The following is an 18,735-nucleotide window of genomic DNA, read 5'->3' as shown; positions in this document are numbered from 1 at the left end:
GTAATTATACAAGTTTTAACCACATCTCTTTCTAATTCCCAGATTTGGCTAGGGCGCCATAGGCTTGATTATGTACATCTGCTATCTTCGGCAAGCAGCGCATAATGACAGCGCATAATGAAGTATACATCAAGCTTAAGCCATGATTGTGATGAAAGAGTTGACCGTTGCAGAATCAAAACAAAATCATTGGCAGTGACACCACCACCTTTTGTCAACCATTGTAGCACTGGACCCCTCCGGTGAGCATGTGTGTGTGTGTGTGTGTGTGTGTGTGTGTGTGTGTGTGTGTGTGTGTGTGTGTGTGTGTGTGTGTGTGTGTGTGTGTGTGTGTTTCTCTACAGTATGGTACTTGTACTATATCAAGGTTTGTAAACCTTGATATAGTCTTTTCTACACATCTTTCCATTACCTCGCTAGGTTCCACACATCATCAGGTTGGCCTAACATTAAGCAAAACAATAGAATGTTTTCTTATGGCTAATTTATACTTTGTCCCTTGCCAAATGTAACAGATTTTCTACTGAAAAGCATGACAAGTTAAACGTTATTCTCCTACCCCGCTCCTCTGCTGAGCACCTAAGATACCAGTTCTACATTCTGTGCCTGTCTGTATTTTCTCTGCCAGCTTTCTCTCTCGCTCTTGCATCTGTCCATCATCCCAGTCCAGTGCTACAACGGTGTCACTCCAGAGAGGCAGGTAATTGACTCAACAGGACTCAAGAGGAATAAATAAAAGCAGTCAACGCAAACAAGACTCTAAACACAAAAAACAACAACTAGAGTGCCACTATACATATATATATATATATATATGTTATATGTATATATGTTTCTAATTTCATCTAATTACAGTAAGGTAACTTGTGAAACAAATCTGGATTTGTTTCACCACCTTAAACACTATTGTAACACACATACACACACATGCTGATGCTACCATGCACACATTTCCTCTCAATGAGAAGGACCGGCTACATAATGCACAAAAAATATATAAACTGAACAGATAGATAAAACTAATAAATATTGCAAAAAATCAATGTTGGGAAACAGTGTGCGTCCAATTGCATTTGATCGTAAGAGAAAGTGCATTTCTGCTGTACTTTGGCATACTAGGTTAGAAAAAATACTTACTAAATTGCAGTAGCATTTTGGTACATCTTAAAACTCTACCATGTCCCCTAAAGGATTCGAATCAGGTACAACTTGTAATTCATACGTTGTATATGAATTGTACTTTTTAGATTTTCTCACATGCATGTCTCCGGTGTGTGTATGTGTGTTATCACAGTCACTACAATTTTAGTTAGGCAGCATCTTCCTCACACAGCAAAATATGGCACCTTAAATCTCTTCTTAAATGTGTCTCCCACACAAAAGGGGACATCTCTAATCTGTGTCTTGCATGCATGTGCATACAGACACACTCGTGCGCACACACCAACACACAGCTCCCATGTTTCATCAGTGAACCACTGCACTGCGCACTGAGCCCTCCCCCTCGGACTGGCAGAGATGTCTTGCTGGGTTACGACCGGCTGCAGATTCAGCGAGGATCCACGCATGGCATACGAGTGTTTGAGTAAACGGGGGAATTTATCCAGGCAGTTAAACAGCGACTCTAGAACCTGCAGTGATCTGAATTGGGAAAGAAGACAGAGCACTAAGTTGAAATAAAATAGCACAAAAACACAAGTGCAAAACTCTTGCATAAGCGAGCGTGCATGCATAACAAGCCATTTACAAACAATAGTCTTGCATGTGTTGGGTGTCTGAATGTGGCGTCTAAACCCTAATCTTATTTGATTGCAGTTGGTTTGTGTTGGACTCCAACAAGTTAACCAAAACAGGACTGCTACAGCGGTACCGTATTCTGGACACATATACAGCGTGAATACTAATTAAACATGTCTAGACACGTGTTATAGCAGGTTTACATGATGTCTCACCTGGTGGTCAGCAGGGGGCGTGCTGGTCTCTCATTGCAAGTTGCCCCCCTCCAGGGAGAACTTGGAGAGTGCCTCCTGCAGTCTGTGGTGTGCCTCCTCCACAGTCTGAAACACAGATCAATAACGCGTCTCTCAGTACGCTGGGACACACTTGCCAACCCCGATAGGCAGGCGTGTGTGCACGTGCACACACACACACACACACACACACACACACACACACACACACACACACACACACACACACACACACACACACACACACACACACACACACACACACACACACACACACACACACACACACACACACACACACCTTGCTTTAACAACCACACGTACAGACACACCACCTGATACTCTTATCATCCCCTCTCTTGCCGTCTTTCTGACACATCCCATTGCAGGGCGAGAACATAATGGCCATTGTCAGAGAAGTCCAATTTCAAAAGGCAATTTTCAGCCAGCCAGTAACAGCAGTGGTTAAGTGGTTTTCTTGTTCTTTACTTTCTCCTTTGTGGCATTTCTCGCGGTCCATCTGTCCACAAAGTATTGCCAGGCTCGCATCTTACTCAAATCATCCCCCGCCGACTGTCACTTATACCACATGAGCCTTGGCGTCCCTATTCTGGGGTGAACATTCAGCAAAGATAGCAGATCTACACGCTCGGAACGTGTCGCAGCGTGTGAGCGTGATGCGTTGTGTGAGCTTGTAGATCGACTATTTTCGGCAACGAGATTTGGCGTAGTGAGGGAAAAGGAGCAGACCAAGTATAGAGTCCTGGGGGACCCCGGTCAAAAAGCATATGGGGTCAAGTGGTTAAGTCAGCCTCCGCATCTCTTTCCACTCAGCACTCACCTCTCGTCATTCTGTCCGTCTTTACCGTTACCACACTGGTACTCTTTTGCCCTCCATTTTTACCCTCTGATCCCCTATTTTCTATCTTAGGGATTGTTTATTCATCGTTGTTTATTTGGGGGATGGGGGGGGGCTCTCTCACCTGAAGTCTTGTCAGTTGCTCCTCCAGACTCTGAAGCCTCCTGCGGACCTCCTCCATCCTCTCCTTGGACAACACCAGGGGAGCGCTGATCCCACCGTCCTCCTCTCCTGCTTTCACCGCTTGCCCACCTGCCTCCGTCCCATCTGCGATATGGTCCGCTCCTGCTCCGCTGTCACCGATTTGCCTTTCTTCTGCACAACAAACAGACGGAATGTGAACGACTGGCAAAAAAGCGGAATCTCAAAATAATGAGTCATTGGCTGAAGAAATATGTTTGTCATAAATTATATAAATAAGATCAGGTAATGGTAAGATTCTCAAAAAACAAAAAACAAAGGGGAAACTATTATTTAACTTCAATTCCTTGTTTTAAGTGGACATCAAAGGACAGAAGCAAGTAGACATTAGTTTTCGCAGGACAAGTGGATGGGAGGGATTTCTCCTTTGACTGAGTGGTTGATGTTTCATTTTGAATAAGGGAGACTCGGATTCAAATCCCAGGGGTTACATGTACTTACAACTGCAGTAATTGTTACCTGTTGACTGACAGCCATCTGTGTCTTGGTCTGTCCTCTCGGGTGCCTCCCCTCCATTCTCATCTAGTTGGAAGTCGTCAGATAGGCTGATGCTGGTGACCAGTAGCCTTTTCAGCGACATGACTGTGGGGTTGGAGCAAGAGTCAGATTAGGTGGATGTGATCCTCAGCATCGTGATCCTCAGCATCCGTCTTCATGAGACAGACAGGCATGACAAAGAAAGAAAGAAAGAAAGGCCCAATTCCAATCTGCTCCCTTACAGACTCACTGACTTAGCCATGCGTTCACGTGAAGTCTGTGAGGGCTTGAGGGCTGTCCCATTTGAAATCGGTAAGTTAATGAGTGCTCAGGCAGAGCGGAATGGAAGAAATATATTTAGTAAAATTAAGGGACACAAGATAAGAAATGAGAAAAGCAAATACAGAATATGGAAACACAATTTAAAATGAATACTATTACAATAATCTAAACTCAAATTAGAATGAACAGAATAACGTTAATATAATAAGCAACAATCACAGCCTTTAAAGCAATGACTGTAAATAAGGACAGTAAGAGTTTTAAAAGTTATGTAAAGTGTCATAAATGAAAGACTCCTCTAAAGTGTTGTCACATTCCTTTTATACCATTTGGAGCCCTTGCAGCCTCTCACCCTCAAGCACTTACCAGCTGACATCACTTAAGTCAGTGAGGGTGCACGGCTTCAGGGGTGGACATTGGAATTGGGCCAAAGTAAGAAAGTAAGAACGAAAGTTATAAAACTGTAACCTTCATCCAATGCGCAGTTGGCCACCTTCTCCTGGTCACTGTTGGTGTGGCCAATCAGGTCGAAGCCTTTCTCCGACAGGTAGTCGATCAGCAGATGACGGGTGTTGGTCGAATTGTCATCCGTCAGGCCATCCTTATCTCGATCTGCGGACAAGCAGCAGCTTTAAGGCGGGCTGTGGCCTTTAACCATGCATAGTAATAACAGTGAATGTGGTTTGCAAATCGATAGCGCTCCGCCGATGAAATATGGGAGCTCTCACTCACCGCTGGTGCTCTTTAACCCTCCATTCTCAGTGGGACTCAAAGGGGCAGAGAGCCTGAGAGAAAAACATGGAAGTAAAAGATTGAGAGATGAGAAAAAAGACATCAATTATTCCAAATATAAAAGGGTTAGGGTTAGGTAGTATAGCAGGATTAGTTCATTTAGCAATCTTCACTTTTACATCAAGATAAATCGAAGACCACTGCTGCTGGCATGAAATGTCATTTTTTAAATATGACTTAATGATAACTTTCTCTCACCATAACACACCACATTATTACACCACAACACACAAACAGACTTACGCTGAGGGACTTAACGGGGGTCCTCCTGGAGGCAATGGCAACTTCTGGTGAAGTCCACTCTTCTTTAGATCATCCACCGCTTTCTTTATCGCGTCTGTCCAGCTAAACGGACATACACACATACACAGGAATGTATGTGAAAATGTGAGTACAATTCAACCTAAAGAGACAGTTTTTATTTAAAAAACAACGTGCTAAAATGTATTGGTGCCATCATTAAATTATTAATATTACAAACCAGTAATAACCCAATAACCCATAAAAAAATAAAAGTATAAAGACTAGACAACACTAAATTACACTTTAGATCGACTAAGATACTTTAGATCTTAGTCGCCGATTAAACTTAAGCAAGTCAGAGCATGTGAATCTCGGGATCCACATGGGAACGTCGTGGCTTCAATGTGGTCAGTCGTCTATGACGTATGACTCCAAGTTAGGGCGAGATTTCAGCCAAATCCGAGCCCCATTGACCTCCATTGTAAATTAATTCAAGTTAGTATTTCCAAAAATGTGTGAAAGAAAAAATTCTGTTGGTCTACTGGCAGCGGGCAAAGACATTTGGCCCTGATCGGTGCAGCTGTGTACAAGATTAGCTCTTATAGACGGCTAACCTCCTACAGTTCCAGTTAAAAAGGCTATATAACATTTTGAACATGAAGTCGGCCATCAGTCCCACCCCTACTCCTCTTCCACACTCACCTCTTACATTCAGGTACATACTGGGCCACCAGCTCGTAGATCTGAGCACCGCTGTCCCAGGTGAAGATCACATAGAAGGCCTTACGATCTGACAGAGATACACAGCAGGAATAAATTGGTTGTGTGTGTGTGTGTGTGTGTGTGTGTGTGTGTGTGTGTGTGTGTGTGTGTGTGTGTGTGTGTGTGTGTGTGTGTGTGTGTTTGAGTTTGAGTGAGTCTGTATTCTATATGGGTAAAACCATTAATCAAACAATCGATTAATTGATCAACAGAAATATCATAACATGGAAAGTTATGTTTTTGGCTTTGGGGTAAACATACAGTGAACATACAACAAACTGTAAAGATACAGTATACAGTTTTATGGACTGTATGTGTTCATTTTACTGTCATTTTCTGAGTAAAAAAATACAGATGAATCCATTGTGGAAATTGTTAGTTAGGGTTAGTGTTGTGTATGTGTCTATATGTGCGTGTTGTGGGTCTGTGCTGTGTATGTGTCTATAGATGTGGGTGTGTGCTGTGTATGTGTCTAGATGTGCGGAAATGTGTGCTGTGTATGCATCTACAGTAGATATGTGGGTCTGTGCTCTGTGTTTGTGTCCGTGTCCGTGTGTGTCCCACCTGTGGCTACTTCTCTAAGGAAGACAGAGTCCAGCTTGATGATGGGGCTGAGCATCTGTCTGCCACCCTCCGTCACAATGTTACTTTTACTCTGACACTTCAGCACCATCTTGTCATCCTGCCTCTGCAGCAGCACCAGGAGGTCTTCCAACAAGACACACTGCACCTCTGGGGTGGCGGGGCGGGTAGGGGAAGAGATTGAGAGAGATGGGGAGAGAGTGAGAAGGGGGAATGAGTGAGGGGGGTGAAAGAGAGGCGGGAGAGGGATTACATTTTTTTCTAATTCCATAACTAATAAATGCCTCCCGGCATGCTCACTGAAGCCCTTCCAAATGATCCATAATTCTGTCTGCAGTATGCCTGGCCCAAAATGTTTATGTCTCCCTGCTTTTCCCTTCATTTGGCTTCAGCCCGCACCCAGTACAGTGAAGCAACTGATTAACACTTCTCCAGCAGTGCCACACCGAAACGACAGATAATTTTTTTAATCGGAAAAATAACGTATTTAATTTAGACCAAAACAATAAATAAATGGATGTTTTAAACTGGTATCTGGCTCATTCGTACATCGTCGATGTCGGGTGTAAACTATGTACCTGTATGTCCAAAACCGTTCCTTTTTTATCATTATCTTATCTTGGGTCCGATTTAAGCTCTAGTCAATGTTACTTGAAGGAATGGGAAGCAGGATGCAGACGTTATTTACAATAGACATATAGTACAAGTACAGAACATTAATGGATGCTGGGTGTATAATAAATTAATAATACTTACATATAGTGTTATAATTATAATACGGTAAGATTACCTATAGCTTTCTCCTTGGTGACTCGCCACGTGATAGATCCTTCATAGATCATCTTCCTTTGGGTCAGGTCAATGTTCTGACAAGAGAGAGATAAATTGATTTCTAAAATGAGCAGAAGGGGGATGAAGGACAGCAGCACCCGCAATGAGAATGTCACAACTCAAAATGAGCCTCGGACAGGAAGAGATAATTCTGTAAGCAAACAAAAAGGGTTGCGAATTTGATTCACTGCCTGCCACACAAATGTGTTAGATTAACTATTGACTCCCTTGTTGATTTCATTGATCCTTATATCATTGTGTTTTTAATCATTTATAGTTTTTGTCTCTTTTTTGCACTTGGATATTGTTCTTTCTGCACCCATTGTGTGTGCAAATTTCTGCCTTTCCTCACTCAATTTTTGTCTCAAGTCAGGGAGTGTCCTTTTCTTTTCTTAAGTTTTCTCTGAGTTGACTTAAAACATGCATGCCACAACAACTGAAAAGTCAGTGCTGGATCAAGCAACACTGTCCAGAATCTTACCTTGTATTCGGTATATAGCTCAGTACTGGGTCTGAGTCCTGATGTGTCTAATCTACGTTGGTAATCCTTGACAGTCTGAGGAGAGGAAAGAGGAAAGTTAGAAACTGTTAAATAAACAAGGATAACTTAAGAAGCCACAATATCAATGTACTGGACTCCATTCTGCATCCTAAAAATACTCTATGATTTAATATTCAATTAAAAATCAATTTTCATCCCAAGAGTGGACAGTAATTTGTCTCAGTGCTGGTTAAGTTAAAAACAACGAGAGGGTGAATATATCCAGAAATTAGAAGCTTGGCAACAGAGAGCCGTCTCCTGACTATTTTTTGATAGTCAGGAGATAGGCATTTTGTTATCAAAGAAACCTAGCAGAGTACTGTATGGGTGGTAACCAGAGGTGATACAAAGGATGGTAAGAGTTTGTGCAACATTTTACAAGTTAAAAGGAGAATCTTGAAGTCAGATCAAGCATGTATTTAAATAAGGTGTAATAAGTTTGCATTTTCTAGTCCTGGTTAATATCCTAGCAGCAGTATTATTTTTTAGAAGTTGTGATTTATTAATAGTTGATTTAGATAAGTCAGAGAAAAGGGTGTTACAATTGTTAAGCCTAGATGAGACAAATACATGAACAATTGTTTCATCATCAGCAAGATGCAGTCTTTGTGTTATTGTTGAAATGTTTTCCAAAAGAGAGATTTGGACAACAAGATTATTAACCTTTTAACACCTGAGGCCGATTCTACAAATGCCTTCTAAATCAGTAGTTCTCACACTTTCAAGATTTAAATAGCAGGTGTACAAGCTGGCAGCGTGGCACGAAGTGACACGCTGTGAGCTTGTATATCAGCTATTTTTGAATAGCCAACGCTAAAATCTAAAATGACACGTTTTAACAGGTTAATACTAGGGCTTTGTGAAATTGTGGAACCATTGTGAATATTGGATCTATTGATGAGATCCAATATTTGAGTTCTAATAGACATTCTCCTAACTTTATCAGCTGATGACAGACGTCAGGCTTAATGGAGATGTAGTTTATAATGTTAAAGAGTATTTACAAGAAAAGAGTGAAAGAGAATAATGGGACCAAGCAAGCACAGATCTCTGTGGCACACCACAACTGAAACAATGTGATCTGATGAGCAGCAGCTGTGTAAAACAAAGTTAGATCTGTCCGTTATACATGATCTAAACGAGGAGACAAGCAGTGCCAGAGAAACCAATATAACTTTCTGGGTGATCTAAGAGAATGTTGTGATAAACTGTGTTGAATGTTGCACTGAGGTCTAAGAGCACCAGTATTGAACCTGAGCCAGAGTCCGAAGCAAGTAGTAATTATTTTACCGCTCGTGGCAGAGCAGTTTTTCTGTGATGTGGAATTTTCTGAACCCGGATTGATGAGGTGCATACAGATTATTGAATTTAAGGTGATCTACGAGTTGTTGAGCCACTGCTTTTTCGGGGAGTTTGGAAAAGAACGGCACAGTTGTGATTGATCTATAGTTGCTGATGAAATTGCGTTCCAGGGTATGCTTCTTTGGTGCTGAATCACTGTGCGATCGTGTGTGGAGTCATCTGCTGTGTGTGTGTCATCTCATGGTGCCTCACCAGCAGGTTCTCCATGTCTTTGACCTCCTCGTTGACGTGATTGAGGATTTTCCTGCAGAACTCTGCGCTCTGCTGAACGGTCTCCTTCTCCACCTGGTCCTCTGTGGGAGAGACGAAACACACAGGAGTTGAAGCTGCTTAACCACATGAACCATAGCCTCCCTGTAGATTAGCTATTTGACGATTATTCCACTTGAAAAGTAGCAGCACACACACATGCACACACCTGTGCTCTTGGCGATGTTCTCAAGCAGCAGGGGGTACTTGGTAAGTCTCTGCATCTCTATGGGAATGATGTCCTTTAGCTGCAACCTGCGGCACTGGGATTTGCCCTCTGCCTCCTATCACACACACGTACACACACACACACACACACACACAATGATCAGAATGAATGCATGCGAGACAGATGGAGATGCCCGTATCTACTTTGTTACAGTAACTTATTTCCATCATTACCTTCAAAGTCCAAGGGGTTTATTGTCACATACAGTTTGTAGCCACATTATAGGTGCTGAAATTTTTGTACTTCAAGCTTCCCAACAGAGTAAATTATATTAAAATAAAAGGTCTGTACAATAGTTCTGCATGTCTTTTGAGTTTAGGACTGTAGCACACATTTTGTGTCTGTGTGTGTTTAGCTTGCATGCATCTCTGCTTCTGCTGTGTTTTTACTTCCCTGTGTGTGTTTGCGTGTGCGTTCGTGCGTGTCTATGAGGGACTTTGATTTTGATGAAGGCATTTTGGAAAACAACTGGGTGTGTTTGTATATGTAATGTATACAATATGTATTCTACCAGTATTAAAGTGTTGCAGCGTGCATCTTTCTTCTGACGACTCTTGATCTGGTCCAGCGCCCAAGACTGGTGGCTGCAATACCGAGCTGTCAGTTTCTGGAACCACTCCCCCTCTGTACCGCCAAACTGAGAACAGAACAGTACAGAACACAAACACACACACACCCACAAAGGAATAAAATACACTTCAGGTTTGGAACAACATGACATTATTATAGTTAGGATTATAATTGCTACTGCCATGCAGCCTGGGCTGTAGGAAATGGCTTTTCAGTGCTTTATCATGGAATAGAGGAGTTCTGCTATACAGTAGATATGGAAATATCATGATACATTCAGACCAGTATACAATTACAGTACCTTACCAAACAAATAACTCACTTTACAGTAGAGTAGATGGAGCTAATACAAATGGGATCAGGATCTGTATTGCCATGTGATATTGCTTTCAGTAATAACTTCAGCCCATGTTATGGGCACATAATAAGCAGAAAACACACACACACACACACACACACACACACACCAGAGTATTGGACACAAAACCCGAGAGATATCCCAGTGTGGTGCATAAACAGCAAATAGCAAAGGATGAGACAACATGATGAGAAGAAAAGAGATGGAGAACAGAAATAATGCCAAAGAAGAAAGTAAGGAGGGTAGGTGAGGTTCAGGGAGAGATGTGACCGCAGGTGAGAAAATTACGCAGATGGAAAGCACATTAGCGATGGCAGGGAGTCGTGAGGGAGACTGAGGACACAGGCTGAGGACACAGGCTGAGGACACCGAAAGGAGACAGAGCGAGGAGACATTGCGATGGCATTGAGCCATAAGGGAGGCGAAGGACACAGGCTGAGGAGACGGAAAGGAGAAATCGCAATGGCAGGGAGCCGTGAGGGAAACAGGCTGGGGATACATGCCGAGGACACAGGTTGAGGACACAGGTTGAGGACACAGGCTGAGGAGACGGCTAAGTGACGGACAGGAGACAACAATAGAGAGGGACTCACTCTGTTGAGCAGGGTGGGGCCAATGGATTTGACGATGAAATTGTCCTCCACACGCAGTTTCCTCACATTCTCTAAGAAGGCATCTGGATTCACAATTGATTGGATACTTTATTAGTCAGAAATGTAAACAGCACGTCATGACACAATAATACATATTTGTCATCAACAAATACAAAACACTATCTGTACAAAGGAGAAAGATTAATGTGAATGACACCTCCTTTCGATGAGAATTTACATTTACCTCCCTTTGTGGTCTCCTGAGAGATGTTTTATCAAGCCAATTCAGAAAGAAACCAGTGATTCACATCTGTTAATGGAGTATTAGAATGACAATTTTCCCATGTTTGTTCTAAATTTGGGTAGTACCAGATCATAGTCGCTCCCTCTAGTGTTGTGACTGTGGGTGTCACTCACTTTGGAAAAGTAGTTAGTCAGGTATGAGGGTATTGAGGGCACTGTCCCTTTAATTATCTTAAATATCATTTTTATTTGCTTAACCCTGTCTTCTACCCTGAGCCATCCCAATCTAGCAAAGTGTGTTGATTTTATTTCTATGAAAGGCAGACAACATGCTTAACATGAATGTTTACTTGCACCCGCTATCGCACCGCTTTTTACCATTTTCTTTTTATTATTGCATTGTCTCTTTTATTCTTCATACAAATCAGTTACAATAGTGCCAATCCTCAAATAAAATATTTATGTGCCCATCATTTTGTCAACACATATAAAAAAGAAAGAAAAAATATGTCAAACGATCTTTGTATTCATATTATAGACATGATGCATAATTGCAAGTTCAACCGATTTGTTTTTCTTTCCAGTTGACGCATTTAGAGCTGAATTATTAGGCTTGTTTTCCGTTTTTGCAAGTGTGGCCACAGTTTCGCCTATTGGACTAATGCCAACTCCATATGTCACGCTATTAATTTATAATATTGACCACATCACATGAACGCAGTCTTACCTTAAGAGGATACAGTATGGATGAAAGCTGTGTCCATTACTCCATTTCCGAGGTAGGAGTAATCAATAAAGCTCTGATAAAAAGTCGAATATTGGCGGATTCGAGAATTAATTTTTACCTCGGCAAAGGTGAGTGAGCAATTGTTCAGTAGAAAGGGCTTATATAATATCCATTCCAAGTTGTATGTCGTTTAGTTTAACTTTGTAATCTAAATTCTTATCTCATTACATGCGAGAGCTGGCTATTACTTTATTAACGTTCGATTGCGCTGATCTATAAGTTGTCATGCGGTGCGTTGAGCCGCGTTGTAAGCTTGTAGAACTGTCCATTTTGAGGATTGGTGACGTTGTCACGTTTTACTTCTGACATAGGACGTTCCCAGTTGCCTTTTATGGTCTTAAATGGGGCGTGGAGCAATGCAAATGATTCTTCACGTGAACGCGCCTGTGACTGTCAGACAAAAATGCACAAGCGATACACACATATTTACATGGCGTTTGGTGAATCGCACGTCCGTTTTTGCTTAGGGAAATTACGCAAGTCTTTAGTCACTTTATTTACGACCCGCTTAGTGAATCGGGCCCAATGAATGCAATATAATACAAACAAAAATAGAGATATAGCGGTACCGTATGTAGGGATAGAGATACAGTATGTACTCACAGTGCATGTCTATAATCTCATCCAGGCTGGGGAAGATGGCGTTCAGTTCTTCGACCGTGAAGATCTCTCTCCCCAGGGGCTTGTAGAACACCGTCTGCAGGACACTCAGCATGCGCACGTGGGCATGCTCTGTTGCAAACAATTCTGAAGGAGCAGCGGGGGGTAAGAGGAGAGTCAGTCAGTCTTTGGCCTTGTGTTTCAGTTCATCTGAGGTGATGTTTGCATAAGGGAGCCTCTGTGGGTCTCTTATCACACCTGCATAGATTCAATTACTTTTCAGTTTTCATCATTTCACAGCAGAGTTTTTTTTCTCTCTTTTTTTATCAGCAAGCTTCCAGGATGTTTTATTGTGCAAAAAATAAAGTGGCAAAGTGAAAGACCTTATGAAAACATAATAAATCTTTTGTCTTCGGACGTGACAGCCTCATTAGGTGACTGCATTCTCATTCTGCCCTAATACATGTCTAACATTGGAACAAAATTTAATTGTCCACTTGCTAACTCGAGCACAGCTGCACTATCAGAGAATGAGGACAAGAATTAACATGATAATTATTATCGCTATGAATACAGGGTGCCATGCTGAATTTATTCTGCATCAAATCAACGTGCTACCGCCCTGTGGATTGATCACTTCCTCTTCCGTGTTTGACACGAAAGCACAGCGTTGCTATAGATATTCAGATCACATATTCTACTAGATTTAGCAGTTTTAAGTCCTCGTATGACGTGTGAAAGTTCACAACGCAGCACGGATGCGATGCATTGCGAGACTGTAGATCAGCAATTTTCTGCATTAAAAAGTTGCAGAGAAAATTTGCAGCTGTCTGAATTACCCCTTCGATCTGTGATCTGAATCAGTTTTTTAAATATTCATAGCTTTGGAGCATTAGCATATTGGCTTAGTATTCTTTAACTCATTTAGATTTTTTTGCGGTTAAGTGGTTAAAGTTTCATCTCATGTCCACCTCCTTACCGTTGATGACCTCCTGTCTCTTGATCTCCTTCTTGCTCAGGCTGGCCAGCGCGTCGGAGGAGGCCGAATCCCTCCAGTTGGGTGGGTCCTTTTCCAGCTCAACGAGACGGGGATCCATCTCCTCCAGCTCGGGTGGGGGACTGGTGGGGGAGAGGCCAGGAGCCTCCATGACAGAGGGCACCCCGTCGATGCTGAAGGAGGACAGAGGAGGGAAGAGGGGAGGGAGGAGGGAAGAGGGGGGGGGGGGGGGTAGGACCGGCGGTGGGAGGGCCAGGGTTGACAAGTCAGGAACAATGTATGGGCTGTGAAAGTGATGTTGAACTTTAGCAGAACCTTGGGTTGTACAGCTATCTGGGCATGATGTATAAGTCCAAATATTGTTGATCATCTTTATCTGTTGCTTCTGTGCTCTGAAATCGAAGATTAGGCCAATGTGAAAAAAAAATAAAAAAAATAACAAGCAACCAGAAACAACAGATAACAGATGATGGACAACATTTGGGCTATCATGGCCAGGCAGCTATACAACTCAAGGTGCTAGCAAAGTTCAACATCACTCCAAAACATTGCCTGTTTTAATTGAACGGTTGCATTCCAAAATGTGCGATATCCCAGCTGTTAAAAGAGACACCTGATGTGACAAAATGTGCATTGAAATATTAGTTAAGTTATTAGGCATCATGTGACTTTTACATAAGAACAGTAACATTTCAGTGTCAGTAATGATTCTTTACTTTTCAGAAAATGTATAATGACCATCAACTCTCACTTTCTTCCCAGAATTATGTAGTATTTTTAAATTCAAACCCCTTCAAATAAGAAACTGCATCCACAGCGCTTGAGTTCAAGAAAAAAAGACCAAAAAAACGAAATTGAATGAAAAGCTATGATTTAACCTCCTCCTTACCCAGGATCATTTACTGTTTTACAAGCCAAGATTCCCTTCAGCCTTGAAATCGTAATATCTCACATCATTGGCAGTAGCTTTCTGTACCAACAGGAAGTGAGGTAGCCCGGAATGATTGACTCGTTCAAGACTAAAGCTTATCCAATAAATCGTTACTGACCAGCCTTAATGATCACTCTTCTAAAGAGCTTAAGTGTCAATGCAGTCAGTGGTGACAGTAGACTGTTATTCACTGCCTACCCGTCACCATTAAGGTCAATAGTTAGCGACAGAGCCATCTCACAGCCGATAGGAAGCCAGTGAAACAGTTGTACTGTTGAATTGACAACCTGTCTGTCCGTTGGTTTATTTCCAACAGGTACCAAACCAGACACCACACTGTCCCAGTTTAAGATTAGTGTTAATCGTAATGTAGATGACATCTGTAGTGTTTTCAGCTACAGTCTGACGATAAGGCTGCACACAATATTTAAAATAGAAATTCCTGCAGTGTGGTAGATCATCACCACTTTGAATGATCGGAGTGGATTTGAACCCACAACCTTCTGAATACAGTCTATCATTAAAAACTGATTTTTCATTTTATGATTTTAGTCCATGTTTTAGTATTTACACATCAATTACTTTTCATTAGTACGTCTTGTACGTCAGACGAATAGACTTTTTAAATGATTACACTGCTCTCAAATCTAATTGATCCCAGGTGAATTTTAACCCACAATCTCATTATTATAAGTCATCTCATATGCACAATCATTATACCCAACTCATGTACAATATTTTGTAAAAAAATCCACCATGTCCAATTTAGTTTCTGAACAGTCTTCATGTGAAAGCACAATACACATAAATGACAAATTCCAATTAGTCTCCTGGTTAACAATGAGACGCAGACATTCTGGCCTTGCTGTGTGCCTCTCTGACCAGGGAGAGGCGGGTGGTGGTGGAGTAAGGGGGTGGTTCTGTCTGCCTTACGAGTACTGGGGGGTGAGCGAGGTGGGTGTGGATGGCGCGGCAGAGGGCGGCTGGAGGTCCACGTCACTACGGGAACGGGACTGCTTTGCCCGCGAAGAGCCGCGGCGCCGTGAGGAGTGCCGGTCCACACGTGCACTCTCACTGCGCCCCACCTTCCTACTGTAGGGTACGGAGGGAAGGGAAGGATGTGAGGAATGAACAGGGACGGAAGGGAAGGAAGGAAGGAGTGAGGGAAGAGGAAAGATGGAAACGGACAGAAACAGAGGAAATTGGGAGGAGGGTAATAAGTGTAGGGAATCGGGATGGGGGGGGGGGTTAGGAGGAATTGGAAAGAAAAGTGGAATAAGCAGGAGATGGGTATGAGGGAAGTTATAGAGTATAAAATGGAGAGCGAGGTAGATATCAGAGCAGAAGAGAGCAGCAGATGGATGCAGGCATCCATGTGACGTGTGAGGGCAAGGAGGACGAGGAACAGTGAGTGAGTCAAGCAACACAGGGTCCAAATAACAAGACAATAAGTACAGATCAAATAGGGAAGACATTCCACACAAAAAACACGGGGGAGAATTCATAAAGATGACAGGGACAATAAACAAATATAGGAGAAAGAGACAGAGAAAATGAAAAGATAAGTAAATATGCATGACTTATGAAATGCATATTGTTAAGACAACATGGACAAATGCTCCATATAAGTATGGGTTGCAATGGTCGAGTGCCTACACTTGAACATTTACCTAAGAAATACTATGAAAATACATCTACCACAGCATGGTATTAACATAGCAGTCATTAGTAACATTTCATTGCGTCTACTTACTGTGTCTACCGACACTATTAAGTGTGGCAATCTTAATGAAAATGTATCAAGCTCATCAGTTCTACAATTTCTTCACACACGGTACATGCCGTGCATACACACACTAGGACTGTAAATCTACTGATTACTCTGGCATCAACAAACTCATATTATATATCCTTACAAGCAAGTTAAGAATACTTAGCCATGCAGCATGAGTATAAGAGTGTGACTGCGATTGTTTTAGGTAAAGAGTTAATGTGTAGGGTGACATACAGTATGCGCTTGTGTTTGTCTTTGATTTTATGTGAATAAATAAATATACTGTGTGTGTGTGTGTGTGTGTGTGTGTGTGTGTGTGTGTGTGTGTGTGTGTGTGTGTGTGTGTGTGTGTGTGTGTGTGTGTGTGTGTGTGTGTGTGTGTGTGTGTTTAGTGTAAGGCCCGAAGCATGTCCGTGCCTCTCAATGCGTGGAGACCCACCTCTTCCGTCTGCAAAAACACGGGACATGACATGGTTACACAACCGAGCACTGGGCCTTCACACAACTGCAAGCTAACAATCCTAGCATGCAAGTCCACTTATTGTAGGCTATCAAAGTACTGTACCACAAAAGAGAATCTCTTTTAAACCACTGCCCAGTGCAATGACAAAGCCCCTGCCACAACATGGAACCACAAACACTGTGGAGCGAAGCAGGACAGAGGACTGTAGCCTGTCTGACTGTGATGGACAAAAACATCTGGCGAGGACAGACAAAAGCACAGAGGACAGGTAACAAAAACACGAACCTATACTTATTTCTGTTAGCCGTTTGCCTCAACAAAATTGCAGGCGAAAATTAAGACAAAAACAAGCTTGGTCTTCAATAACAAACCGGTATGCACAAGAAAGCAATGCAAATCTATACACTTAACAAATCAATGCAGCAATTAATGCCATAACACCAGACAAAATTCACATAAAGAACCTATCACTGAGTACTGTCGCCAATGTGTTGGTCAATATTTATCCATATTTCCCGTTATGTCCAGTATCTACTTATACATCCCATTATGTCCATAGTCAAAATAGATAAAACATTTGCACAAAATATACCAGCTGCAACAAAGACAACGCAATGAAGCTCTGACGTCAACATCAGGATGCACACAACGGTACCCACATAAAAGTATGCAAGTGTACGGACAGGAAGTAAAGAGTTGGACAGAATAGATAAGCGAGTTTTAAGAAAAAGCAAAGGACAGAGAAAGTGTGAGGGAGTATGACGGGAAGGGGTAAGAGGGCAGGGGGCGCTGGAAGGGAAGACTGGGTCACAGTTCCCTGAGTGAGGCTCCACCTCCAAACTCAAGGCCGTCAGTGGTGTTAGCTTGCTAGCTAGCTAGCAGGCAGCAGGACAACAGCTAGCACACAGCAGGGACAGACTGCCATGGGAGTTTTACCACGCTCCCTCAGCCTTAGCGCCAGACACTGAATGGCTCTGCCTCTGCACTGTGGTTGGACTTTATATTATAAACATATTCAAACCTTACTCAACCTATACAAAGCATCAGCTGTTACAATGACTCTCACATGACTGGATGTGACTACTTTTCCTCACCTGTCTTTCTCTAGGTTCTCCTCCGTTGGAGTTTCAGGGGAAACAGGCTCCCCAATGGTTGGGACTCCACACATCCCTGTCACGAAGACCTCACCCCCCTCTGTTAGAGGCAGGGGGTCTGAGCGAATGCATGGGACACCTAGAGTGGAGAAAGATGATGAGGGGAAATGCAAGGAGGTTATTTCACCGATATACATACGTACGTGCATACGTACGTACGTACACACACACATTTTAGGAAGGTGATGACATGTAGATGCACCTAAGGCTGGTGGCATGTCCAAAGCTGACCCCCTTCTTCGTTATTGTGCATATCAGATTTTCGCCTGTTTATGCAATCTTAATACTGGTCAAGTACCTTGTGTATGACATGATGGTGATAGACCTGCATGACATAGTAGGCTACTGTATATCACATGGTTGTGAAAGACTTGTGTGACTTTGTGTATGACATGATTGTGAAAGACCTATATATGACCTTTGGAAAACCGCTCAAACCAATCTGTACACCGTCTCTACACAACTAAATGATCTCCAGCCTCACCATCACTGGTGATGGAGTCCGGGCTGTTTGCTGTGGCCGTGTTGACACCTGACCCCTCACTGAGCTCCGACCCCGATACCGAAGCAGAGCCGCCACTAGTGCCGGACCTCCTGCTGGAGAAGGAGGGCACAGCGGGGTCTAGAGAGCCTTTGGAAGGTGCCGGCCCTTTGCGCTCCTGCGGTTTCTCCTTGTCCACTAGAGGGGAACGAGCATGAGAAGAAGAGAAACAGGAGGAGGAGTCAATCAAGCAGATACAGAAAAATATAGCAGTGTTGACCCATAGGTACTTCAGAGGAAACGGAACACAAAGGGTCGAAACACAGACAAATGGACAGTTAAGGTTAAGTTAAGGACTCTGCGAAGAGAGGGTTAGTTTAAGGTGCAAAAGGAACTTCCACAAC

At 42.6% G+C, this 18,735-nt stretch overlaps 1 protein-coding gene across 4 annotated transcripts in view; it reads right to left on the bottom strand.

Annotated features, from left to right (window-relative positions):
• Positions 1-1,340: 1,340 nt before the first annotated feature.
• arhgef1 (Rho guanine nucleotide exchange factor (GEF) 1) overlaps positions 1,341-18,735 on the bottom strand; it is a 47,797-nt gene continuing 30,402 nt past the window's right edge. For 3 of the 4 annotated variants that reach the window (XM_080426819.1, XM_080426820.1, XM_080426821.1), the window contains 20 exons: positions 18,335-18,529; positions 17,791-17,929; positions 15,393-15,551; positions 13,511-13,701; positions 12,535-12,678; positions 10,902-10,984; positions 9,892-10,017; positions 9,321-9,435; positions 9,095-9,195; positions 7,481-7,555; positions 6,959-7,034; positions 6,151-6,318; positions 5,527-5,614; positions 4,825-4,926; positions 4,522-4,574; positions 4,258-4,401; positions 3,490-3,612; positions 2,954-3,144; positions 1,953-2,057; positions 1,341-1,641 (listed from right to left, as the gene is read on the bottom strand). In XM_080426819.1, coding sequence (XP_080282945.1) covers positions 1,983-2,057; positions 2,954-3,144; positions 3,490-3,612; positions 4,258-4,401; positions 4,522-4,574; positions 4,825-4,926; positions 5,527-5,614; positions 6,151-6,318; positions 6,959-7,034; positions 7,481-7,555; positions 9,095-9,195; positions 9,321-9,435; positions 9,892-10,017; positions 10,902-10,984; positions 12,535-12,678; positions 13,511-13,701; positions 15,393-15,551; positions 17,791-17,929; positions 18,335-18,529 — 2,348 coding nt within the window. In that variant the 3' untranslated portion in view covers positions 1,341-1,641; positions 1,953-1,982. The remainder of the gene's footprint in view (positions 1,642-1,952; positions 2,058-2,953; positions 3,145-3,489; positions 3,613-4,257; positions 4,402-4,521; positions 4,575-4,824; positions 4,927-5,526; positions 5,615-6,150; positions 6,319-6,958; positions 7,035-7,480; positions 7,556-9,094; positions 9,196-9,320; positions 9,436-9,891; positions 10,018-10,901; positions 10,985-12,534; positions 12,679-13,510; positions 13,702-15,392; positions 15,552-17,790; positions 17,930-18,334; positions 18,530-18,735) is intronic. The other variant, XM_080426822.1, reaches the window with a different exon arrangement.

Source organism: Gymnoscopelus braueri, assembly GCF_963280865.1.
Source record: "Gymnoscopelus braueri genome assembly, chromosome: 4".
Taxonomy (NCBI): Eukaryota; Metazoa; Chordata; class Actinopteri; order Myctophiformes; family Myctophidae; genus Gymnoscopelus; species Gymnoscopelus braueri.
The sequence above is the reverse complement of the archived record's forward strand: the minus strand, read 5'-3'. Positions and strand labels throughout refer to the sequence as shown.